Raw genomic sequence first — 27,616 nt, 5'->3', positions numbered from 1 at the left:
TGATCACAAATGCAGCAATATTGTGAAATAATATTACAATTTAAAATAACACTTTTTTTATTTGAATATACAGTATTTATGTAATTTATTCCTGTGATGCAAAGCTGAATTTTCAGCAGCGATTACTCCAGTCTTCAGTCACATGATCCTTCAGAAATGTGCTGATATTTGGTGATCAAGACAAGAGACATTTCTTATAATTATCAGTATTGTAAAAAAAAAAAAATATTTTATTTTTTTATGGAAACCACAATACATTTTCTTTTCCAGAATTCTTTGAAGAATATAAAGTTCAGAGTAAATATATTAATGTCTTCACTGTCACTTTTGATCAATTTAATGCATCCTTGCTAAATAAAAGTATTAATTCCTTTCAAAAAATCGTAATGACCTCAAACTTTTGAGCTGTTAGCTAGCTGTATAAATTGAAGATATCATTTTGGGTTGGAGGTGCTGAAAAAATAAAGAAAGAAAAATATATAATGTAGAAAAATACAGCTAGTAAAGTGCTTTCTTTCTCACAGGTGAGGAGAGGAAGTATGGTATGAGGAAGAGGAGGATGATGAAGGGCAAGTCTGTCCCCCACTATGCTGCAGTGGAGCCTCAGGGTAAAGGAGTCGTTGTAGCCTCAGAGAAGCCATTCACTTTTACTGAGGTGGACGGACTTCCGCTCGAAGAACCACCTGCTGAGAATATGGAGGTAGAAACCTCAGGTGAGAACCAACTGTCAGGAAAACAGAAGGTTATATTGGAATAAACATTACATTCAGATAGACAAAACAATCTGAAATAGTCCCAGGAACTTCTAGAAAGTACAGTCTCACCACCGCTCTAGGTTGCACTTTGACAGAACCCTGAAAGCCTGGAAGAAAAGACATTTGAAGTAGTCCCCAATCCAACTAGAAACTCTCAAGTGCTGCAGTCTTGAGGTAGTGCACTTTCATAGAATCAAGAATCAGAGGCTTTTTGTATCCATAGAAACATCAGAAAGAATCATTCGAATAGAATTCCTCAAATAGACCATGATGAGGACTGGAGAGGACCATGCGCTTCTCTAATGCAGTGGTCATCAGTTTGGTTTATTTTTCTATTTTGGGAAAAGTTTATGTAAATTAGGCCGATTTGTTTTATGTAAATATAGGGCAGCTGCATGACGCATTGGAACGAAATATATTTCAATTATTTTTTATGTGACAGAATGAGGTTTAATAAATAGCAAGTTTTCGTGCTACAATATCATATATTGAATACTGCCATGACAAGCAGTTCATGTTTATTTATATATTCTGTGATGAAATTGGTCTGGCATTTTGAATGAACTAGCACCTCGTTTTCATTATCATTTGACATTTTCTTTATGCCAGCGAGTGCTAATTGCAAATATTGCTTCATTAGTAGTGCTCAGACTTGGACAGTAGAGTCCCTTCCGGTCCAATATTTGTTTATTTCCTCATTTAAAAAACAAGAGTTTTTGTGTGTTTGAATTCTTCCTTTCTAGCAAACCTAAAATAGTCAATGATTGAATTCACCAAAAGCTTACAACAAAAATTCCAAACATATCGATAGGTAATTATCTTAATGTCCTCTTTCACTCATTTCCTGTTTTTCCCTCTAACACCTGTATTATTAGTCATCTGAAAACCTGCGAGAGAGGGAACTTTTAAAAGGCCATTTGTTTCCTGTGCTCCCTTTGAGCTTTTTTTTTCTGTGACATAAAGGAGTGATCTCGCTTCATCCTCTTCCTCTTTCTCTCTCTCATTTTAAGAGGCTGTGAGTTTTGAGAGACTCCATTGGTAGGTGGATAACATGGAGGTGCATTAGCTTGTTTCAGAAAGAGAGGTCGACCTTCCTTAGCCACAAAAGACTATTAATGGTCACACGCACACCAGACATTAATACTCTGTTGATGGTGTGTTGATTTTAGGGTATATATATTTAAGTATATATACGGTGAACACTGTAATCAGAGGGTGGGGAGAATGTAGTCTGAATTAGAAGTCTTTTTGGACTAGACAAAATCTATACGATTTTGGCAAATATTAATAATTATTTAAATCTCTCTCTCTCTCTCACACACACACACACACTTTTCCATTTATCCATGGAACACAAATTAAAACATTGCAAGCAACCCCCCCCCCCCCCCCTTAGTTATTCTTAAAAAAAGGAGAATTTTTTACCTTAAAAAATTACTTACTTTTTTAACTTAATAAAACTGTCTAGAAATCATTTGGATGGTTAAACAACCTATTCTGGTGATATTGATGACTTTCCCCGCTCCCCCCAGCGTTCCCAGGTGGAAAACCAACCTTGCAACTTGGGGACTGCCGTCCCGGTAAGACAGAAATTGGAAGTCTCGTGAGAAGCGAGAACGAGAACGAGCGCGAGCGCGAAACACGAATTGCTTTACGGCAATTCGACATAAACACACACGCATGTATGATGTATTACCAGATTACCCACCTCGGTAGACATAGCTCCACACGATTCAGTTGGCTTGCTCCGATCAAAACAAACGCACATGAGCAGCGGTAGAGAGGGGGAGGAGGCCGCCGCAAGTGAGTTTTTTACGTCCGTGTTGTGAAATATACGCCCCCCCACAGCTGTAGGGGGAGCTCGTGGGGAAAACATGCGACAACAAAAGGGAAAATCAGCGAAGAAGTGACTAGAGTTCGCTAGAGTTGCCGAGTTCTCCTTTAAAAAATCATGGATTGTTATGGGGGTGAGTAAATGATGACAGAATGTTTTTTTTATTATTATTATTCCTAAAAATGGGCCCTCTTTAATTTTTGTTAGTGTAATTTTCACCCTCTTTACCCCTTAGAATTAGGACTTTTATTTTATACATGACTGTTGTTGTGATTAATTAACCCCTTCACTGGTCACATGGTGACATGAAAACATGGACAAACAGACATGACTCATCACCCTATAAATGGACCATATTTTTACAGTACTTTATATTTAGCCTCAATGTTCACTTATGTCAGTAATTAAATTAAATCAATAATCACATTTCCTATGACCATTTTCGCAATTTCTATTTCTGTAGTATTATAAAGATTATACTGTTTTTGCTACTGTACTTTTAGACTTCCATTATATAACTTACCTCTATTGTGAGTGAATAACCTTTTTGCAGATCTACTGACATTGGCGGTTACATTGTAGGTCATCGGTGTAAAAAAAGCTGCTAAATACTCATGTTGGCAGATACATGTGTTTATGGTTGTGATGTCACAACCAATATTTCTTAACGAGCCATTTTTGCTTTTTGGATTTAGGGGGGAGTTTTACATCATGTCTACATAGTACATCAAACTCTTATTTCAAAAAGAGCAAATCCTTTCAAATTTCAAATCCTTTTTACCATGATATGTCCCCTTTATACACGGAGTCAGCGTGATTTAGCAGTGTCACAGAATATCTTTGCCCTTCTCTTCATTATCCTGTTTTGCTCAGCAAGAATCTGGTTGAGGCGCAAGTTGACTAGACCTGCAACAAAAGAAGATAATGAGCATGCTGCTCTCAGTCCTCATCGCACTCTAAAGCAGCATTATGGCTTGAGAAAATTGTTCCAATTTCAGTAATAAGGTTTTGCCAGCACATCTAAGACTGTGCGTGGGTGAGACTCCGACCCTTATTTCCTCATCCACCTCTCTTTTTACCTTTGACTTCTGATTAAGAGATCAACTACCACAAACTTTTGTGAGGAATTCAGTTAGAATGAATTTTAGCCTGCTTATAGTGTTGTATATTAGCACTTGCTGTATTCCATCACCCGATTCACTAGTTAAAATGAGAAACATGGCCAAAAATCTGTGCCGAATGCAGTTTGCATTGTGTGAATCCCCATGTTGCAGGTCTGTTCTTAATGCTACTTTCAGCTGTAGAGAATGCTGCAGATTTACATGATCTGGCAAACTTTACTGGGGCTGTACAGCATCAATCCATCACTGTGATCCAAACACCTGAATCTGCTCTTTAAAATGCTAAGTGTGCTCAACTACATCATCTGGATGCCAGTGTGATCAATAGAAATGTACGCAACCATATTCTCTCATGCTCATTTATCTCTCTCAAGGCTGCATTTTTTATCAAAAATACGGTACAAACATTAATATTGTGAAGTATTAGTACTATTTAAAACAACGGTTTTCTATTTGAATACATTTTACCATGTCATTTAATCCAGTGATGGCAAAGCTGAATTTTCAGATGCCATTAGTGTCAATTGTTCCTTCAGATATCATTCTAATATGCTGAGTTGGTGCTCAAGTAACATTTATTATTATTATCAATGTTGAAAACAGTTGTGCTGCTTAATATTTTGTGAATATATTAATATATTAATATATTTTGATGAGTAGAAAGTTCAAAAGAACAGCATTTATTTTTTGTTGCATTATTAATGTCATTTTTGATCAGTTCAATGCATCTTTGCTAAATTAAAGTATTGTCCTGAGAATACCTTTGCTGGCAGCACTACCTACTGGTTAAAACCATATAATAATATGTAATATATAATATATATATATAATATTATACAAATGATTATTTTAAATGGAATAGAAAATCAAAAGATAAGGTTGTTAATACTTTTGGTCGTTGTCTTTTGGATATGTGTCGTAGTTTAAATATACATTTTGTAAATGGGCGAGTTGGAAAAGATATCGATGGTGATGTTACATTTGTCTCTGCAGCTGGATGCAGTGTGATTGATTATTTCATCATATCTAGTGAACTGTTTGCACATGTCAGGGATTTTGAGATTCTACAGGTGGATATTTCTGATCACTTTCCATTATTGTATAATATGAGAGTAAATAGGGTTGATTCAAGGATTAAAATGAAGAATAACAGTCTCGCTAGACCCTGGATAAGATTTAAATGGGGAACTGAAGGTGATCTTATTTATTGAATGAAAACTTTTTTAATAACTTTTTTACCGCAGTGGAAGAAAATACTAATGTAACCGCTATGATTTTGACAGATTGTTTACATGAAGCAGGTAGATTTTTGATTAATAAATTTACGTCGAAAATTAAACAACCAAAGTGGTGGGATAAAGACTGTTCATCTCAAAAACTTGTAAAAAATAATGCTTTAAATCAATTCAGAAGAACTGGTAATGCGAGCAATTTGAACAGTTATGTTCTTGAGAGGCAACATTTTAAAAACTTATGTAATAGTGAGAAAAAGCAGTACAACTCTAATGTTTTAGATAATGTGTTACAGAATGACATGAATACACAACAGTTGTGGAAGAAAATCAAAAGTCATGAAAAATGTAACACAAAGGCAAATGATATCAAGGACGACAGGTGGCTAGAATATTACACAAGGTTATTGTCCGATTCAAAATTTAATATGGACAAAGACTTTGAAAATGTTGTAGTAAATTGTTTAAACACTCATGAAAGTTCAACTTTTTATCAAGTTGAAACTTTTAAACAAGTTGAAGTTCTGGAAAGCAACATTACCTATGATGAAATGCTTAAAACTATTATGTCTATGAGCAATGGAAAAGCCCCTGGTCCAGATGGAATTATTATTGAGATGATGAAAGCAGCATCACACACGTTATGTCCTATCATGCTTTCTCTATATAATAAAATATTAGACACAGGAGACTTCCCTGAGACTTGGTGTGAGGCCGTGATTTGCCCATTATATAAAGGTGGTGATAGAAACCATGTTGAAAATTACAGAGGAATCTCATTGCTTAATGTACTTGGAAAATTTTTTTACAAAGATTTTGAACAGAAGATTAACAGTTTTCACTTGTTTTATGAAGAACAATCAAGCTATACGCTGATTTCACGCAGCCGCCATTTTGAAATCGAAAGTGAGGCTCCGGTGGGAAAAACCCCGGAAGTAAAGATAAACAACAATGCCTTTGGACTACCAACTTGAAGCTGCTGCCGCGATTTACACTATTGGATCTTAATATCCAATATAGGATATGTATTCATTCCTGCTTCTTTTTTTACTTTCTGAATTATATAAAAAAAATATTTTATTTATAAATGAATTTCACTGTATATAGTCTAAAGTATAAAAGAAATGTATGTACAGTTTTAGAATTGACACAACATTATTAAACACAACAATACGCCATCGCATTCACGACTCTCCTGTGATTAAAGGCGACACTTCCGGTTTTCTTCCCACCGGAGCCTCGCTTTCGATTTCAAAATAACGGCTGCGTGAAATCAGCGTATAGGTCAGGTTATTCCACAATGGATAATATTTTTATCCTACAGTCAGTCGTTCAGAAAATCGATTATCGATTTCTCCAAAGCTTTTGATAGTGTCCAGTATAATCTCTTGTATTTTACACTCATTAGGAATGGTATTGGTGGAAAAGTTTTTGGTGTACTGAAATCTATGTATTCTAAACTTAAATCATGTGTGAAAGGAATTGATGGTTTAACTGAGTATTTTGGATGTACCATTGGTGTACGACAGGGCTGTATGGTGAGTCCTCTTTTGTTTATTCTTTTCCTAAACGAATATATAACTATGATAAAGAAAAGCTGTAAAGGTATAACTACAGATTGAAAATATCACAGAAGTGCAGACCTTGTTGTATGCTGATGATATGGCCAATGTGTCAGATACAATTGGTGGATTGCAGAAGGAAATTGAACAGCTTGAAATATTCTGTAACAGATATGGTATGAGAGTGAATTTGAGTAAAACTAAAGTTATGGTTTTCAGAAGAGGGGGCGTTTTAAATAAGAACGAAAAATGGTATTTTGCCGGGGAACAGATTGAAGTGGTCAATGCTTATAAATACCTGGGTATGTGGTTTACACCAAAATTGGCATGGTGGAAAACCAGACAACACTTAGCAAACCAAGGAAAGAAGGCAATGCTTTCTTTATTAAGGTTTGTTCGTAAGCAGAAATGTAGCTGTAACCAAGCGCTGTAGTTGTTCGACCATATGGTTGCACCTATCTTGTATTATGGATCTGAGATATGGGGCTTTGAGCCTATGGAATGTATTGAGAATGTTCAGTTGTCCTTCTGTAAGAGACTCTTATGTATCAGTTCGAGTGTGAGCAATGAAGCTGTTTTGGGCGACCTGGGTAGATTTGCATTATCCACTACCTATATAAAAAGGTGCATAATGTATTGGATAAAATTAGTGTCCATGCCTAATTACCGGTATCCAAGAAAATGTTATAATATGCTCTTTCAGTTGGATGAAGTAGGTAGAAAAACATGGTTTACCTGCATTCGAGTTCTATTGTATCTCAATGGTTTCTCTAGTGCTTGGGAGGCCCAAAGTGTAGGTGATACAAGAATATTTACATCTATTCTGAACCAACGATTAGAGCACAGAATGCATGGTACACATCAGTCTTAGATAATAAGAAGTTGAATATATATTCACAATGCAAATCAATGGTGGTACAGGAGAGATACATTGCATCTGTATATAACATACAGTTGTTACGATCTTTGTTGTTATTCAGATGCTCAGGACACTGTTTGGCTATTGAAACGGGTAGATGGAGTAATACACCAATGACAGAAAGAATTTGTAGTTATTGTAAACTAACTAATATCTCTGCGATTGAAGATGAGAAGCATTTTTTGTATGACTGTTCTTTGTATATGGATCTGCGTAAGAAATATCTGAGTGATCTCACACTTGTTGGTGATGTTTGTGTTGATGTGTCACAGGTTTGTGAGTCAAAGCATGCATGGAGATTAGCATTGTACATATATCATGGAATGAAAAAAAGAGCATCAGTCATGCTATTGTAACTATGGGCCGAGAGGCCATGTATTCCTGAAATAAACTACTACTACTACCTAAAAAACCATATAATACACTTTATAAACCCACCACCAGAGGTGCCATAACCAAACAAATCTACTTAACTTTACAGTTTTTGTGCCACAGGTGTATTTGTCTCTTGTCATTTCTGCTTGCAGCTATTAGGCTACTCTGGAAAAGCAGAAAATGTAATTGTCGAGAATTGCTTCGGTTTTCATCCAGCGTGTCGAATTACAAATTTGTCAATTAGCTCATACTTTTATCTGAAGTGACCTTTGGTACACAATTACCACTGTCCATCCAGGAGCAACTTGAGTTGGGGGTTTGAGCTCTAACTACTAGGCTTCACCACCTCATTTGACCTACTCTTACAGATCCAAATCCGATCCAAAGATAAGAATTCTTATGTTCTTTATATTTAAGTGTTTGTTGCTGTACAGTCACTACATCATCAGAACTCAACAGCATGTAGAAAAGGCTTCTTCCAATTACAGTATGTTAGATTTTCTCAACAAAAGGGCACACAGAGTTCTTACTTCCATTGCTAAATAAAGTCACACATTGACACAGAATGTCATGCATATACAGGTGTTATTTGTCATCTTTTGCAGTAGTGTCACAGTGACTTAGAATTCTCCGAACTCATACTTTGTATTACGCACAATCACATAGTTCACCATAGTTAAATGATGTTTAATAGACAATGGAATTGAACAGACAAGACCGCATAACAAAATACAGCTTAGTCTCAGTATTTTAAAAGTTGTTGTTTTATCACTTACAAAGTTGTTTTCAAGATATACTCAGAAAATCTTTGTCTGTAGTGTTTCTTACCTGTTTTAACAAAAGATCATGTGAAAGTCTACCAGGTATCTGGGAAATTTAATTATGCATTCATCCATAAACATCTGCTTTGTATCATGTGTCACTTCCATTGTTCCTATCACAGATCCCATCTACTTCTGGCAGCAAACAGAAGAGGACGTGACCGTCTGTGTGCGTTTACCTGAAGGCACCACCAAAGATGACATCCACTTCAAGCTCACCGTTGATTTTCTACGTGTCAGAGTAGGAGATTATGCACCGCTGCTGGATGGGCAACTGTTTGCTCCTGTAGATCCTGAGGCCAGCACTTGGACCATTCAAGATGATAAGAGGTAGAAATATTCTGATAGTAGTTGGCACAACAAATTGTTGGATTGTTAAAATATTTTTTTTTACCCAGAAAATGACAGGTCTTCTAAAGCCATTCAAAAGTTTTGTGTTAGGAACAGACGAGAATAACTTTAGAATGAAATATTCCTTTGTACCTCTCAAATCTCATATCCACAATAATGTTATATAGTCAGCTAACATAGATGAGCTTTTGACAAAATTGCAAAAAGTGATTGTATTGGAAGTATCAGTAAGCATAAAAAAAAAAAAATGGGGATAATATAAAGTTTATTATAAAGTGGGTTTGTTTACCCAAAAATGAAAATTCTGTCATCATTTATTCACCCTCATGTCATTCCAAACCTGTAAGACTTTGGTTCGTCTTTGAAACACAAATTAAAATATTTTTAATGAAATCTGAGAGATTTCTGTCCCTCCATTGACGGTCCGTGCAACTACCACTTTGTCGCTTCACTTTATATGATGAACAGATTGAATTTTCACATGGATTCGTTTTATGATCTCTTTGTGAACTTTTTGAAGTGACAAAGTGGTAGTTGTGTAGCATGTCAATGGAGAGACAGAAATCTCTCAGATTAAATATCTTCATTTGTGTTTCAAAGATGAATGAAAGTCTTATGGGTTTGGAACAACATGAGGGTGAGTAAATTATGACAGAATTTTCATTTTTGAGTCAACTAACCTTTTAATATAAGCTAATATAATTTAATATAAGCTCACGCATGCAAGAAATTGTGGCAACAAATTAAGAATTACTTTCCATGATTTATTAATTTGTGGCTGTGTTTATTAATAAGTTTCCTCATTTTAGTTACATTTTGGCCATGTTTTATTAATTGGTTCCCTTATTTCAGGTAAATCGTGGCCACGTTGTTCTTATATTTTACAAATGAAATAAGTAGTGGAAACAAATTCTTAATTTGTGGCCGCAATATCTTGTTTTTTCCTCTGCATGTCATCTGTGGGTCTCTGTGATAAATATTATTTCAGGAAAAATTTTAAAATCTGAACTACTTAACCGACTGGACAAAATTCTTAATGTCGTATGGACTACTTTTATGTCTTTATTTGGAGATGGACAGTCCCTGGTCACTATATGGAAAAGAACAGCCTGGACATTCTGCTAAGCATCTTCCATTGTGTTCCACTGAAGAAAGAAAGTGGTCGTAATGACTTGAGGGTGAATAAAGGACAAAGAAAGTAGTGGCAAACTTGAAAAATGTTACTAAAGCTTATGAAGTTTCACATTATGTCTTGACAAAGGCTAAATATATTGTGGATATGCACAAGAGGATTTTGGCAAATGTTGAGCTGAAGCAACGCATATGGAGAACAACCGCCCACATTGGTGAATGTTTATGAGAGGTGTGAGTTGTCACTGTGCCTCCGTACACATTCATCACATATCAAGAATTGAAAGGTTTTAACAACTAGTCATTTCTCAAAAACACGATTAGAGCGTTAGTTGTTCATCGGATTTGAATTTCCACATCCGTCCCTTCATCCGCTGTGTCTTCCTCTCTCTAATAAACATCATCTCACGTCTCGTTCACTCACCACCTCCTCCGGAGACACAAACAACCCCTCCACATTGTTCTCTGTCCTCTCGTCTATGTTTCCAGATCCTTGATTTTAATAAGAGGCCCCTGATGACCCCTCTTGTGCTCTTGAGTGTGTGAGAAGGACTCCGTCTGGGTTTTGTTTTGAGTGTTTATACGTGCGTTTATGTTTTCTCTGTCTGTTGTGTTTACAGTCAATGTAAAAGTCATTTGCATTTGTATGGGAACCCAAAGCGGCCTTTGTTTGAGGCATATACAATATAATGGAATATATGAAAGGAATTATTTTTATCAGATGCATTTAAATAGTTCAAATTGAAAAGCAAGTCCTTAATGAATGACTGAATTATCAACACCAAAATGTGTTTTTATTCAGTCATCTATGTAATAGGAAATCATTTAAACTTCATCCAGAAGTTTTAATTTTGCTTTGTTGTTTTTTGTGATGCACTATGAAAAGATGTTCAATCATGTTTATCTGTAATTATTTGGAGTTTTTGTGTGTGTAGTTTGGAGGTCAGTCTACAGAAGCGAAGTGAAGGCCCACTCTGGTCCGAGGTGGTTCTGGGGAACCGGAGAGGAGAGTATCTAATGAATGACGAACAAAAATCGCAGCTCCAGCAGAAACTCTCGTATCTCACTGCTGAAGACCTGGTCAGTTTCTTTCAATAACTTTTGAAAGACATTTTATTGGGGCAAAATTGCTCATCATCATTTCATAGTTTTATGGTGGATTTTCATAGTTTAAAGGGGTCATGACATGACATGGTTTTTTATTATTTTGATTTGTTCCTCGAGGTACACTTATAATGTTATGATGTTAATAAAGTATTTTGCACAAAAAACATTATATGCAAAAAAAAAAAAAAGTGTCAACCTTCATTCTGATCTTCTGTCTGAAATCACCCGTTTTTAAGGGGCGGCTCCTTTAAGGCTTGCCAGTAAACTGCCACTGTTATGACTGGCTAACGCCATGGCATAGGAAACAGTATCAACACTCACTTGCTGTTGCATGTGAGAAAGCGTTTTGAAAACACTATCCATATAAAACCATCACTTACAAAACATCCAATTGATACTTTGCAGTCATGTGATATCTGGCGGGCAACAAACGCGGTTAGTGCATCCAATCGCACAACAACTATCTGGCATGTTGTGTTCACCTCAAAACACCAACTTTTGTATATTAAAACTGGCAACGTACTGGCAAGGTCCTTGATTAGTTTACTGGTTTTCGTTGCTAGAGAATGACGTTCTTGCCCGCCAGCCAGTACAACTGACGTCACGTGCAAAGTATCAATATAAGCAAACGTCAACCGTTAAGTTACTGAATATCAGTGGGCGGGGCCTGGTATTTGGTATGTGATGAGGTATTTGTCAATGTTTCGCTCTGGAGGCAGTCATATGCAAATCTATTTTCCTGTGTGATGTCACAGGTCACCCAATATCAAAACGAGCTGTTTCTGGAGCTTGATTAAATAAATGCTTGGTTTATAATGAGGAAGACGTTTTAAGCCATTAAACTTGCAGAATGCTTTAATGGGACCTATTATATGTCAAAATATCAAGGCAAATATGACTTCAAGTGTCATGACCCTTTTAGGATTTAATAACAATAAAATGTATGCATAAAATATATTTGAAAAGTAGTGAAAATAAATCATGAAGGCTTTGGGAAAAGTTTCAAAAATGTTAGTATTTGTTTCTGATTTGACTTCATAGAATCCAAACCCAGAGAAGGACAAGCCCCCTTGCAATGCTCAGGACCTGGAGGACTGTGACATGTTTCCGGAGGACAGCTCTACACTGATGCGCTTTGATGGTGACACTCTGAAGCCCACCCATGTGGTAAGGCCATAGAAATACAATAGAGTGCAACAGTCGGGTTTCGGATGAAAAATAAAAATTAAAAATAACTTTTACACTTTTAAAGACAGGCCTACTGTGAGTTTAGAGGTTGTCATTCGATGGTATGGGCTTTTGCTGAATCTATCTGTTCACATTATTTCAACGTATTTTTTTTTAAATAATCGTTTTTAACAGGTGAATTAATGGTGAAAAACTACATTGCCCATGATGCTGTACAGAAATTTCCGCTAATCAGAGAGTCAAACCACAGAGCTTCCAGAGAAAACACACACTTTAAAAAATGCTGGGTTGTTTCAACCCATGTTTGGGTCAAATATGGACATTTTTAAATACAATTTTAAACCCAACAGTTGGGTTGAAAGAACCAAGCATTTTTTTAAAGATTTCACTCTCATAAAGCAATCTAAATGATGTAATTGAGTCGGTTTCCCCTCGCTCTCAAAATACTTAAATAGGTGTATACATTTACATTTTGCAATAAATGTAAGATTATTTATACAGAAATAATCAACTTTAAATGAGAAGTTGTATATTTCTCCATCGATTTGTTTTATTAGCTTGAAGTGGTTCATGGGATTGGAGTTCTTTCCCTCAATAAAGCCATTAAGTACACAGTCTTGAACGTTGTCTTTTTGTCAAATTTTTTTTGTTTTGCTTAAACTCAAAGTTTGTAATGTTGTGCTTCACCTCGTAGTTAGTTGGTTTGGTTCACTGCTTATAACAGTTTAACAAAGACTTTAAAATATCTCTATGGGAGAAATTAATGGAAAAAATAATTGTGGAACCAACACAGCTGAAAAAGTGGGCAGGCACTGTTGCACTCTATAGGCTGGTAGAATGCCAATTAGCATAAAACATAGGTCCTTTAAATGGGGATGGCTTCAAAGTCCAGATGTTGTCTGTAATTTGTAAGTTATATTTCATATAATCATTTTAGGTGTAAATAATTGTCCAGACCATGTCTATGCATGTTTAGATAATAAACCTTAATTTAAACTGCATGGCACAGTGTGGGAAAACTACATTTATTTAATTTCATTAACAGATTTCGTTATTAGTTTAAGTTGAGCATTAAGCATCTTAATATTGGAATATCCATGAATTTATTATGGACCCCCGGCATGTTGGTGACCTGAGCGATGACCAATATCACCTACAGGACCAGTTGGCTCTGCTTTAGAAAATTGTGGCAGTCTTTTAAAAAATAAAATAATAAATAAGTAAATGTAATCTGGCGTGATTGTAAAGATTTCATTGCTTTCAGATCAATGTTTAAATTGCTACTGACCTAACACAGCTGTTATTTTGTTCAAGTTCTCATAAGAGGCTCATGATGTGCTTTAAGAGAAACGCAATATTGATTTTTCTCTCCTGGCATCTTGTGCTTCAAGTAACATTCCTGCACTTGATGGTCGGCACAATCTAGCGCTAACTGTCTCTTTGACATGTAATCAAGGGATCAGTTACCTAAAAGTGAAGTGGCTGAAAGCAAAGATAGTAGTATTATGATGGCTTACTATTTAGATTTCAATAGTCTTTTGTGCCAGAAATCTCATTTAATCACAAGAAATAATTTTCCCTTCTATACTCCTCAAATAAGGGCTTTTATTATCGGTACAGCTGTGATGATCAAGTCAAGTCACTCTAGTTGTTTAGTCTATGGATTGATTATACTGTACATATTCATACAAGACAGAATGAAAGCCTAATTACACCTGATTATGAATAGTTAGTAAATGATAGCTTTTGAAACTCAGTTTCAAGTTATTTAGTCTTTAATACTTGAAATAATAGTAGGAGAGTTGATAGCATTTAATTATTTTTCAGAAACTTGGATGCTGGATCCAAAATTAGCTGTATTTGGCATTAAATTAGCAATATATAATTACAATAATTATGACCGCCGCTAGCGAAAGCGGTCATATAGGGATTGTCAAAGGTTTTTTTTTTTTTTTTTTTTTTCCGTCATCTACTGAATTTTTCGTCAACGATACCAGGGACACTGAAACACCGGGGAACATGAAATTTGGTGGGCATGTAGCCCCACTAGACTTTTATGGAAAAATTTCGTTTGGTCCCCGGGGGCCACTCCCCCCCCCCCCCCCCCCCCCCCCCCAAACCCAAAAAATGTAGTTTTTCCTAAATAACTACCTGAACCGTGGCACCGAGGATGGAGAAATTTTTATGGTATGTTGGTCTTAAGGGCCCACATCAACCTAGCCCATAATCACTCATTTGTGATTTGCGCCCCTCCCATAAAAAATGAAAATGCAATATTATTCTGCTTTAATCGCCCCTATCTTCAGTTGAGATGTTCAGAACTGCACCATATTTCATGTGTATGATTAACTTGACATCCTCTGGGGGTATGCTAAGTTTCGTAGAATTTCATCCATGGGGGGGTATAAAATAAATTCATTTATGTGCACATTTAGTGACTGTACACTCATCGGCCTGTAGATGGTGCTGTTGAGCGAAGGGTTGCTGGTTTAGGATGATACTGTCACACACACATATGCAGGAATACAAACAAACGCAAGCATGCACACACACTGACATCCACACGCACAGACACACACACACAAACACACACACAGACAGACATGCACATACTACTACTTTTTTTAGGTATCAGCCATATACCCGATTTACCAATACCCAATGTGTTATGCTTAGGCAGTATACTAATGAGGTGGGTGGGACATGTTTCATGCCATGTTAGATCACATCCTGAGAGTCTACGCTTTCAGAAAATATATAGTTTATATAGTTGAATCAGTTTTCTCTTCATGGTACAGACCAAAATGTATTATGTGTACACTTTCTTCACCTAAATCCATAAAATCCCATTAATTTCAATGGGACATTTACTTAAGTGTTCTACTAGGTACAGTGGGAATGAGTTTAATTTTGTTAACATTGTTTTTTTAAAACTCTGGGACCAGGGCTACAAGATAAAACCACTTTTTTGGGGAAAAAATGTTTTTTATTTCAGTAAAACACAACAAACCCATGCCAAAGTCAGATAACTGACTTTTACCATCAACAGGCACCTCAACCGTTTGGTAGAGGTTTGTAGAAATTGAATGGGAGGGTCCTTTGAAAAAAAAATCACAGATTTTTCATACTTAGTATGTATAAGTATATTTTTTGTGGAAAGCCAGTGCAGGCCTGAGCGGCGGTCATATTTTGTACCGCCATGCGGTACATCTAGTTAAATACAAATTACATATACTGTATAGGGCTGTCAAGCTATAAAAATGTGTAATCTTATTAATTACATGATGTTGATTTGATTAATCTAACTAATCACAAATCAGTCACACATCAAGTTTAGCTGAGACATTACCCCCTCCCCCCCCAAACAAATTTTAAGTCACTGTGTTAGATGAGAAAATAATCAAATTAGACATTACAAAAAGTAACTTTAAATAGAAATATTTTATTAGATTCACCAAAAAATGTATTACAAATAAACTACAACATACTACTACAATGGCCATGTTTTTTTTTTTAGAAGCTGCATCTGGGGGGGGGGGTTTGTTACTAGGAATTTACATATATTCATTTGGCAAACACTTTTATCCAAAGGGTTTGACTCAACTATTGTTATTATTAATAAAAATACAATAAAAGTATTATTAATATAATAATAATAATAATTATTATTATTATTATTATCCATTAATTATCATCGTCTTCTGTCTTTGTATTGTAACTCAATATAGAACTTCTCATCCTAGATTTCACTTTTGCCTGTACATGCAGTACATTTTGTAAAGGCTTTCAAATGTTTTTTTTCTTTTGCCATAGAATAAAATTCCCAGTAGGACCCCCCCCCCCCCCCCCCCCCCCTTCTTCTCACTTCTAAATCACTTGCATAGATGCAGCGAAACACACTGACCTTTCCCTGAGTGCACTCTCACAGATTGCCAAGCCCTTCTCCAGGTACTGAGGAGAGCCTTGCCCATGTCGACCTCTTCAGAGATTTCAGATTGCATGTTTGTTTCCCCTTAGTGGGTGCGTGAGCAGAACTTGTATTTCTTTTTGTGTTCCTGAAGAGTCGCACCTCTTAGAGACACACACTCATCTTTCAACTGAAGCCATGGCAGCAGCAAGTAAAGGAGAGGGTTTGGCATTTACTGTATATCTGAATGATGTGTATCTCGAGAGCTCATCACCACCATTTAAGATGAGCTTTTCCGTTAAACATAAACAAAAAAATGCTTGAGATGCAATGATGGATGGTTATTTTAATATTTTAGATGAGATCTGTAGTAAATGAACGATTAACCCATCAGCTGTCACTTGAATATATCTTTTTTTAAACCTGTATGACAGTTTGTGGAACACAATTCTTTTTATAGTTTTTAACCTTAGAGACTTTCAAAATATCTTTTTTGTTTTACATAATAAAAAAACGTTTTTGGAATGATGCTAATTAAAACATTTTGGGCAAACTCTTCCTATTCATTTATTATTTTAAAGACTAATTTTTATTTTCAAAATGTAAGATTTTTTTCCAGTGATGGTATTAATCATTTACTAAGGCTGAGCATTGAGACAAACTCTTCACGATTCAATTCGATTAACAAGCCAGCATTAGTAAATCAATTTCGAAAACTATACAGGGAACCCCAGTTGCTACATCACTATAATATTAAAGGTTACAATTACCTGATTTAATTACATAATTATTAAACATTTAAATGGTGGCCATTATAAAAAAAGTAGCCTGAATAGCCTATTGAATCGAGTTTGCTTTCATGTCTTCTTGTGCTTGAACAGACAAATTCACAGAAAATTATGTCAAAACACCCGTATAGCCAAGTATCCTTGTGAAACATTGTCGGTTATGTGTATGTAAACAGTTAAAAAGAAAATGTGTGTGTTTCAGTGTGTTTGATTCATGCAGCTCTTAAAGTGGCAGCAGCCTAATAAATCTACTACTGTCTTTGTTAGAGATGCACCGATCGACTTGCCAGGGAACGGAATCAGCAGATTTTCCGCATGATCGGCCCGGACTGTTAGGTCAGTTAGTTCACGTCTTTCCGATTCCGAACTGGTCCGTGTTGTTGCCATGGCGGCAAAGGCAATAATGTCACCTGCGCTTTCTCACTTCTCTCCAACGGCGAAGTGACAGACACCCGCCTCCTCTCGCTCACTCGTCTCATTTGCTCTGGTTAAATAGTGCTTGTATTTTGCATCATTTCCGTGCTCACACCAAAAGCATGCGCACCACTGATCTATGTAAGTCGCAAGTACCAAATGAGCGGCTTACTGCGCTTAAACAGTCAAATACATACAAAATTATGTCAAAATGCCCGTCTTGGCGAGTATTCAGTTAAACACAGTCAGTATTGGAACCCAAGTTGAGAAAGATAACGCAAGTTGTGTAACAGTATATTGGATCCGTGCATAAGCTCTTAAAGTGACAGCAGCCTAATATTCCTTCTGCTGTCTGTCATGTTAATAAAAGAACAACAGACAAAGAAAATCACTCTGCGCTTGTTTGAATAACTTTTGTAACTAATTGTAAGCATTAATCTGTATTTAAATTTTACAATGAAGACTATGCAGTGTTATTTTGCAGTTGATTACTTTAATTTCTGTAGTATTTTCTTACCTGAATATACTGTATACGGTATACCACCTGAAAAACTTAAAGCTGTGATTATTTCTATCTCTCTTTATTTTATTTTATTTATTTGAGCTGTTGTTTTTATTTGTTTTATTGCTGTTTTTTTACCTGTTTTTTTTGTTTGTAGGCTGTCAATTATAGTTTTTTGAAAGAAATCGGAATCAGCCAAAATTGGTATCGGCAGGCAGGTCACACTTACAATGAAAATCAGAAATCGGAATCGGCCAAGAAAATTGCAATCGATGCATCTCTAGTCTTTGTCCTCAATGTTAATCTAACAATAAAAGACAGAAAATCACTCACTGCTCTCTACTGGTTGAGCCCTGCTGGAGCAGCTTTAAATATTCACTGTGCAATTAAATTAAAAATAGAATTTGATAGAGCAATAATATGAACAGTGAAAGTAACAGTAGCCTACAATACATTTTAACAGGCACTATTAGGCATAAAAATAACTGAAAGAAATGTCTGTTTGCTAAGCCACATAATTTGATTCATATTCTTTTGGTTTCTCTGCTTAATATTTAAAAAAATTAAAAATGCAATGGAAATACAGATATCGGTACTCTGTTGGCAAGCAGAGCTGGGTAGATTACTTACAAATTGTAATCGGTTACTGATTCCAAATTACATGACAATTTTAGTTGGTAACGTAATCCATTACATTACATATTTAAGGTAATTTATTCTACTTTTGGATTACTTTTAGATTACTCTTGACTTAATGTGTTTATCACATTGATTTGAGTTCAATAATCTTGTACCATATTGATATAAAAATACAAAGAAAAAGAAAATGTATTCCATTCTTTGTAATCAACAACATGAAGTGCATTAAATATTACATTATGTCAGGGTTTCCCAGGCTATTATGTAATTAAGTCATAAACATTTTAAATTAAAAATAAAATAAAATAAAAACAATAAAAATAAAAATAAAACACTACTAAAAAAGATGAAAAAATATTTTATTTGTTTACGTGTATGCCATGTGACCATTAACTGACATCAGAGAACAGTTAACTTAATATTATTATATTTGTATTGGCTTAAATCTCAGGGGGTACTTCAAGTAAATATATTAGGTCAAAGAAATGTCAGCTAACAAGAAAGTTGGGGAATCACTGCATTGTATGCAAATATGAAATGATGTGAAGAATTTGTACATTTTAATGCATTTAAAAGACAAAACCCTTCCAAAGATATTAATGCATGGTTAAATGACTCACTGAAACTGAGTGATAATTGAAATAATAAATGTTAATCAGGACTTGATTAGATATGCAATGTTAAGAAAACACTTGTTAAAAGTGAAGTGATTACTGTACTTAAATCCAGTGATCAAATGCTGTGGGTCTCAGTTTTCATTGATAGTCACATGACTAGTGGCTGGTCAGTTTGTGCAATTCCACAAACCTGGAAGACCTTCTGAACGTATGCAAGCAATAGGCACATTTAGAAAAGAAAATTTAAAAGATAAAGTAGTAGTAGAGAGAATCAGTCAATTATTAATATTTGACTGCCATTGTGAGAATAACATGTAATCAATAAAAAAAAGTAACTTTAGCCTGAATACAAGTATTTTAAACCATAATATAATCTAATTACAAGTACTTAATTTTTGGAATCTGATTACGTAATCCAGATTACAAGTAATCACTTACTACCCAGCACTGCCTCTGACTCAAACTTCAAAAATCGGTGCATCCCTAATAACTAGCTATAAAGTGGAAGAGATTATCAGGTTATCGCTTCTGCTTTGGTTGAACTAAAGGCGCTAATTTGTCGCACTACATTAAAGAGCAACAAAATGGTATTCATCATTTGAATTTCATAATAAAATTTACAGAATTTGAAAGCTGAGACATCGATATCAGTACTTATAAATGAGGATAGATTAAAGGGATAGTTCACTTTGAAATTAAATTTTGGTATGTTTTAGCTTACCTCAAGGGCATCCAAGATGTAGGTGTCTTTTTTTCCGCAGTAGTTTCAATTTTGATATTTTTAGGTCAAACCGTTCTTGTCTGTCAGTCATTTAATGGAGGTCTGTGGTTACTGTCTCAAAGAGCATGCACAGAGTCCAAATTAAAACAATTCCCCATTGTAATTACACATTGATGGCCTAAGACACGAAACGAGCGGTTTGTGTGAGAAAACGGCCAGTATTTATATCGTTTTTACCTCTTATACTCAGCCACGTCCAAGTGATCTGAGGGCGCGGGCGCTTCCTGCTGTGTGACGTGTACGCAGACTGGTGCATAGATATATATACACTAGATGTCGCCTTGGCTACGGCAGTTCATTGGAACGAATGCCGTAGGCAAGGCGACATCTATTCTAGTGTATATATATATATATCTATGCACCAGTCTGCGTACACGTCACACACCAGGATGCGCGCGCGGTTTGACCTAAACGGTTTGACCTAAAAATATAAAAATTGAAACTACTGCGGAAAAAAAGACACCTACATCTTGGATGCCCTTGAGGTAAGCTAAAAAATACCAAATTTTAATTTAAAAGTGAACTATCCCTTTAAAATCGAGAAATATATATATTGTTACCCAACCCTATCATTTACTTTTGCTAATTCTGCTGATTAAAAATTTTACTTCAAGTTAAAGTTAATCAGCTGCCTGACATGAAATGTTTAGAATTTTTTGTGGTGGTGTCTGTGTAAATATTTGCATGTCAAGCAGGCAAGCAGAAAAAAAAATCTTTATTGTTGAGCTCTTCACAACCACTGCGTTCATGAATTAATCATGAGACTGTGTGATGTTCTTGTGAAGCAGCTCTGGCACAGCCAGGTGCCCATTTGTGGAGAGCCATAAACATTTCGACCTCTCACCGAGAGACCAAACAGTAGCAAGTGTGACTCTGAACATAATGAAACAGAGGTTTTAAGAGCTTTTATTTTAAGATGTGTTTCATTATATGACCCCCTGTTCTCTTTGTCTGCTGCTGTTGACGGCACATCATGGAGTCAGTTACATTTGCTCTCATAAACAATACAGGGAAACATTTCAGAATACCCTCATAATCGCAGTGTCTAGAGTGGTTGGCTTTGTCTGTGACTTTTTATCAAATGAGTGGAGAGTCTGGAGACAGTAGATAACTAGAACGTAAGTGACTTAAAGTTGTTCCAAAAGGCAGGCAGCAACATTATGATTTTAAGAAACCTCATTTTGGTCAAATTCAATTTTAGGATGTTTTGCACTTGCTCAATGAAGATACATAAATACGTCTTTCCTCTGTTTGCTTGTCTTTGGGACGTATTTATATTCAGTATATTTCAGTTCTTGTGTTCTCGGTTTTAATTTCTTGTATTGTTTCTGTTTCCAGCCTTGCCAGGGTATTCAATTATGCACTTGTTTGTTTCCATGGTTATGGATTTATTTCCACCTGTTCCTTGTTCAGCTCCTCCTCCTCTCATATTTATGTTTTGAGTTCTCAGATTTCTGTTCTCGTTCATTCTACAACAGTGGTTTATTTTCCTTTTTTCCTAGTTTTCTGGTGATGATCCTGAGTTCCTTGTGTTAAAAAATAAAAAGGACAGAATGCAAATAGTCTCTCTACTCTCCGTACACACCACTGTGTCACAATATGAAATAATTTTTTAAAAATGTTTTCTAAAAATAAATCTCACTAAGGCTGCATTTTTTTTTTAATCATAAATGCAATAAAAACAGTAATATTGTTAAATATTATTACAATTAAAAATGGCTGTTTTCTATTTTAATATATTTTAAAATGTAATTTATTCCTGTGATGGCAAAGCTGAATTTCCAGCATCATTACTCCAGTATTGAGTCTCACATGATCCTTCAGAAATCAGTGTAATATGTCGATTTGGTGCTCAAGAAACATTTCTTATTATAAATGTTAAAAATGCTTAATTTTTGTGGAAACCGTAATACATATTTTCAGGATTATTTGAATAGAAAGTTTAAAAGAACAGCATTTATTTGAAATATAAATGTTTTGTAACATTTTGAATGTCTTTACTGTCACTAAATTTAAGTATTATTTTCTTTAATTTTATAAAAATTAACTGACCCCAAACTTTTGAACGGAATTATATTATGAACAATTATTATATCATATATGTAATGTTTTTATATGAATATATTTTGTATTATTTCAATATTTATAAATGATTTATAAATTGAATGAATATAATGTAAAAACTTGAATAGTTAGTTTACCCAAAAATGTACTCGCCCTCTATCCATCCTTGGTGTATATGACTTTCTTCTTTCAGCCTAACACAATCGGAGTTATATTAAATAATATCCTTGCTCTTCCCAGCTTTGTAATGGCATTGAATAGTTCCCGAGTCATCCTTCCACCAGAACTCGACTCTCTTGTGAACGCGCATATGGTCAGTGCCGGAAACCAGTGATTAGTTTAATAGCAGTAATATAGTTTATAGTTATAAATATTGATATTTTTCTTACAAAAATGCATCACTTCACTTCAAAAGGCCCTTATTAACCGCCTGGAGCCGTATGGATTACTTTTATGATGGATGGATGCGCTTTTTGGAGATTCAAAAGCTCGGGCATTATTCAATTCCAATTCCATTACAAAGCTGGAAAGAGCCAGGATATTATTTAATATAACTCCTATTGTGTTCGGCGGAAAGAAGAGTCCTAGGATGGCTTAAGTGTGAGTAAATTATGGGATAATTTTCATTTTTGGGTGAACTTTTCCTTTAAGCTGTAATTGTTACATAAGTGTCCAAAGTAAAGTCAAATCTTCCAAAACTTTGGAAGTTGTAGTGCTGCTTTGTGTGGCACACATCACACAGCATGGTGGCTTATTTAGAGGGTTGATGTTTCAGTTAGGATGCTGCCTTAGAAGGCAGTTTTCTGTGAATGCAGTACAGCTCAAGGCAGCTTACTTTGGTTAAAATAGAGCTTTCACTGTTCATTTTGAAATACAAGGACATAATATTTGTCATTTCAACTCTAATCTCTGGATGCCAAAACCAAATAATGAATACTTTTGACAGCCAAATATTTCTTGTAGTATAGCATCACTCATTCCCTTTCTACATTGATAAATATCAGCAATTAAACTATTTCCAGACCTAATCTGAATAGGTTTCTAGAGGTAATTTAGCAGCATTTTATGTCCGAATGAAAGTGTTGGCAATTTTAAGAGGCATTTGATCATATGAAGCTGTCACCACTTGTGAATATCGACCGTCACATATTTGCTTTGAATTTAATGTGCAGTTAGACTAGTGAGCAAAGCGAGATGAGATTTCAAAAATTGAATTTTTAAGGAGATGTTGGCAGCTAGCGTTCATCAAATGGATTTTAGGACTAGTGTAAAAGCAGAGGTACAAAAACGTCACTTGAGAATTGAAGTCGTAGCGCTTATCATTTTCAGTACAACATGAAGACTGTTGTGATTCATAACTAGAGAGACATTTTACATCATGTCCGTGACTATAATGATTGACTTACAGCTGCCACCATCTTGCATTGCTGTTGTTTACTCTTGATGGTTCAATCCTGCTGTCGTTTCAGATGGGCGCCCCATAATGGGATCTTTTTATGAGAATATGTATGAAGATCTTTTTCTTTCTCATTTCATTTTATGCTAGAGTGACAGCATAATAGACAGACAGTACAATGAATAATTGACTCAAAAGAATTCAATATCCATTCATATCCATTCTGCTTGCCAGCCTTTACTTCTAAGATATTATCTTAAAGAGGCAACAGCACAGAGAATATAGGGGTTTTTTTTGTTTGTTTTTTAGCAACAAGGTATAGACAAAATTGGTCATTTTACAAATGCTTTAACAATGACAATGTTGTAGATCATTTAAATGTGTACATAATGCAAAAATTATCTAGACCAATTTATCAAAGTCTAAATATAAAGAATTAATTTGAACACATCTGATTCTTTTTTTCCTTTTCTTTTGTTAAAAGGTTTGTGGTCAATAGGATTTTTTTTTTAATATGCTTGTTCAGCAAGGATGCATTAAATTGATCACAATTGACAGTGAAGACAAATTAAAGGTGTCCTTTTTAACTTTGTGTTCAACAAAGTATCCAAAATAAACATTGATAATATTAAGAAATGTTTTTTTAGTAGCAAATTGGCATATTATAATGATTTCTGAAGGATCGTGTGACTGAAGACTGGAGTAATGATGCTGAAAATTCAGCTTTGCCATCATAGGAATAAATTACGTTTTAAAAATATTTTGTAAGAATATTTAAGAAATAGATTATTTTAAATTGTAATAATATTTCCCAATATTACTATTTTACTGTATTTTTTATCAAATAAATGCTGCCTTGGTGAGCATAAGAGACTTTCAAACACATCTTACCAACCCCAAACTTTTAAACGGTATTGTTTTTAAAGTGTGTGTTTAGTGTTAGATATACAGATAATTTTGAATTATTCACATGCCTTTTCTTGACTGTTAGGTGAGCCTAGGAAGCCACCAGTTCCTTTTCTCTGTGCATATTGACCCCTCTGAGATGCCCGCTTTCTGCTTACGGCACGATGTCGATGCACTGCTGTGGCAGACCCGTACAAACCAGGACAACAATATATGGGAGCACATTTCTACTTTTAATGCACTCGGTAAGACAAGCTTGTGAACACTGTGAAATGTCTTAAAAGCTCTTAAACTTCCTTCTGATAGTGATTTTACTTTCCTTTTTTTGTTTGTAATGTCTAATTGGACAGTGAGATCTTATATGAGAGTTCTTATAAATCTTCATTCTTTCATCTTATCCCACGTTTAGGTTATGTTCAGGCTTCAAAACGTGATAAAAAGTTTGCGACCTGTGCCCCCAACTTCTCCTACACAGCTCTTTGTGAGTGCCTCAGACGTGTCTTCATTTACCGTCAGCCTTTGCCGGTCGACACGGTGCTCTTCAACCGGAAACAGGGTCGACAGGTCGGGCAGGTCGCCAAACAACAGGTAGCCAACCTGGACACCAATGACCCCGTACTTGGATTCAGGGCCACTAATGAGAGACTCTTTGTCCTGACTGCCAACAACCTGTTTGTGCTGAAAGTGAACAATTAAGATTCTGCTGGATGAATTGACACTTCTGCTCCAGGGTTGGTCGCTGATCATTTGATTTCATTGGTGTACATTCAACTTATCCTGTACACCACTGTCATATTTCAGGACTGAGTTGGTATGAAATTCTCTTATGTATCTGTGTTTTTGTGTGTTAGTACTTGTCTTTACATGTAAAATATTACACTCATATGCTCCTCCAGAGACACAATCTAGAGCATGAATGTTGCATTGCATTCCATTAGAATGTAGATACATAAAATAAAAAAGCATCTGTAAGACCCTGTCTGTTTTCTGCTCGTCGTGTTTTTTAACATTTTGACCACAATCAGTGCAAAAGTTAAAGTATTTACATTTTCCATTATTTTGTTCTCAGCAGACCACGACCCCATCAGAACAAACCTTTTTGACAAAGCAATTATTTCACCAGATATGAGTCAGCAGTCAAAGATCAACAGATACCAAATGCCATGAGAACTCGTCAAAATTGTACAGACAGTTGTGGCACATTTTACTAATAATGTAATGTAATTTTATGATAACATTGTCCTTGTTACATGTTATTACTATAGTAATAACTATGCATTATGCATAGTTACATACAACTAACCCTAAACCTGTCAGGCACTGTGTACGCTGTAGTAAGCGCATGATCCCAAAGGATAACTAAGGAGTCTTTAATAGTAAATTTCGTAATAAACACGTAGGAGAATCACAGGGAAGAAGCACAGGAAATAACCACACTTAACAGAAACAGGAACAGGTGCGTAGCACTAATTAACAACCAAGGAAACTAAAAAGGGAACACAGGCAAACCAGAACAGGGAAAACTAAACCAAAACACAATGAAACTAAACCAAAATAGAGTATACACATTACAAAACCATACCCTAACTCTATGGTTAGTACATGTAGTTAATTAATTACTCAACAATGTATAATTACACTGTTACAAGGACATCTTAAAATAAAATGCAACTTATAATTATTTTATTGTAACTGTTCGAAAACTGATTTCAAGGGAAGCTGTAAATTGAACCACTAAGCAACATATTCTTACAGTCGCTCATTTTTCTTTGGTTTTGCAATTAATCTCCTCGTCTGTGCAGGCCATTGCATTCTTGTTCTTCACCTTGTGTTACAGACCTTTCAAATACAATTTGTCGGTATAAGGAGATGTGCCTGGGAGATAGATCTTTCTCAGCTGTTTTGTTTAGTGGGGTGAATCTTATTTGTTCAGGCCTCAGATTAAATTTTGTGTTTGTTATTGAATTAGGCTGTGATGTTTGGATTCATTATCTGCACCAGAATCCCTGGACAGTTCTTCTGATGCATGTAGAGATGTTGGTTTCTGATTGTGGTGTAAATGGACAGATCTTAGATCAGTGAAGGCTGAAAGCAAACAGACTTTTAGCAAGGCATAATAAAGAACAAAAATATTTATTGAACACTTTTTATTCGCTTTTTGGATATTGTTTTATTTTGTGTTAAATAAAAGCCTGTCCGAGGCCGCACCCAATGCGCACGTCATTGCTCCTCCCATTACAATATGTATACTGTATAAAGGGGTGAAGTCAGGTTGAATGGGACACATTTCCAAGTCATCTCAATGGTAAAAAAAGTGTCCCATTCACCCTGTGTGTGTGTGCGCGTGTGCGTGTATACAGTTGTGGTCAAAAGTTTACATACACTTTGCAGAATCTGCAAAATGTTAATTATTTTAACAAAATAAGAGGGATCATACAAAATGCATTTAATTTTTTTTTTATTTAGTACTGTCCTGAATAAGATATTTTACATAACAGGCGTTTACATATAGTCCACAGAATGTAAGCTAAATTTACGTAAACGCCATTTACTGTGTGTCCATAGGTGGATGATCGACTATTTTTGGTTTTGTGATGGTTTTTCTTGAGTCCCTTGTTTGTCCTGAACAGTTAAACTGCCTACTGTTCTTCAGAAAAATCCTCCAGGTCCTGCAAATTTGGTTTCCCAGCATTTTTGCATATTTGAACCCTTTCCAACAGTGACAATATGATTTTTGAGATCCATCTTTTCACTCTGAGGACAATTGAGGGACTCGTACACAGCTATTGCAAAAGGTCAAAATATTCACTGATGCTCCAGAAAGAAACCTTGAGCACACATAGTTTATACACACTTAAACACACACACATGTATGTGCAAACTAAAATGCTCACTTCAGACTGGGATAACATTTTCATTTTGGAAGGGGCATCATAAATTCTTCAGTATAGTTGTTCTGTTATTGTGTTCAAGGCACACTTGTGTGTTTGAAAGGAATCTTTAGAGATGAGATCTATCTTCTCAAGTGCCTGTTTTATGGTACCAATGAATTTCATGAGACCGATGTGTGACAAAAGATCATGTCTTCCCAATAACAAGGACGTTTTTAAAAGAAAAGAGCCTTATTCTCTTTACCATCTTTTTGTCCTTACATGGTTTTATTTAGAAAAAAAAAAAACACCCATGGTCATTTTGAAGCCGTATGA

The 27,616-nt window shown here is 35.4% G+C and overlaps 1 protein-coding gene across 1 annotated transcript in view; it reads left to right on the top strand.

Moving 5' to 3' along the window:
- Window positions 1-26,556, top strand: part of nudcd1 (NudC domain containing 1) — a 32,384-nt gene extending 5,828 nt beyond the window's left edge. The window contains exons 5-10 of the mRNA XM_079878011.1: window positions 525-713; window positions 8,742-8,949; window positions 11,037-11,181; window positions 12,250-12,375; window positions 24,496-24,655; window positions 24,820-26,556. Of these exons, the coding sequence (XP_079734137.1) occupies window positions 525-713; window positions 8,742-8,949; window positions 11,037-11,181; window positions 12,250-12,375; window positions 24,496-24,655; window positions 24,820-25,106 (1,115 nt within the window). The 3' untranslated portion in view covers window positions 25,107-26,556. The remainder of the gene's footprint in view (window positions 1-524; window positions 714-8,741; window positions 8,950-11,036; window positions 11,182-12,249; window positions 12,376-24,495; window positions 24,656-24,819) is intronic.
- The last annotated feature ends 1,060 nt before the right edge of the window (window positions 26,557-27,616 follow it).

The sequence above is a fragment of the Squalius cephalus genome, assembly GCF_949319135.1.
Source record: "Squalius cephalus genome assembly, chromosome: 8".
Classification (NCBI taxonomy): domain Eukaryota; kingdom Metazoa; phylum Chordata; class Actinopteri; order Cypriniformes; family Leuciscidae; genus Squalius; species Squalius cephalus.
This window is presented reverse-complemented; position numbering and strand designations above follow the sequence as displayed.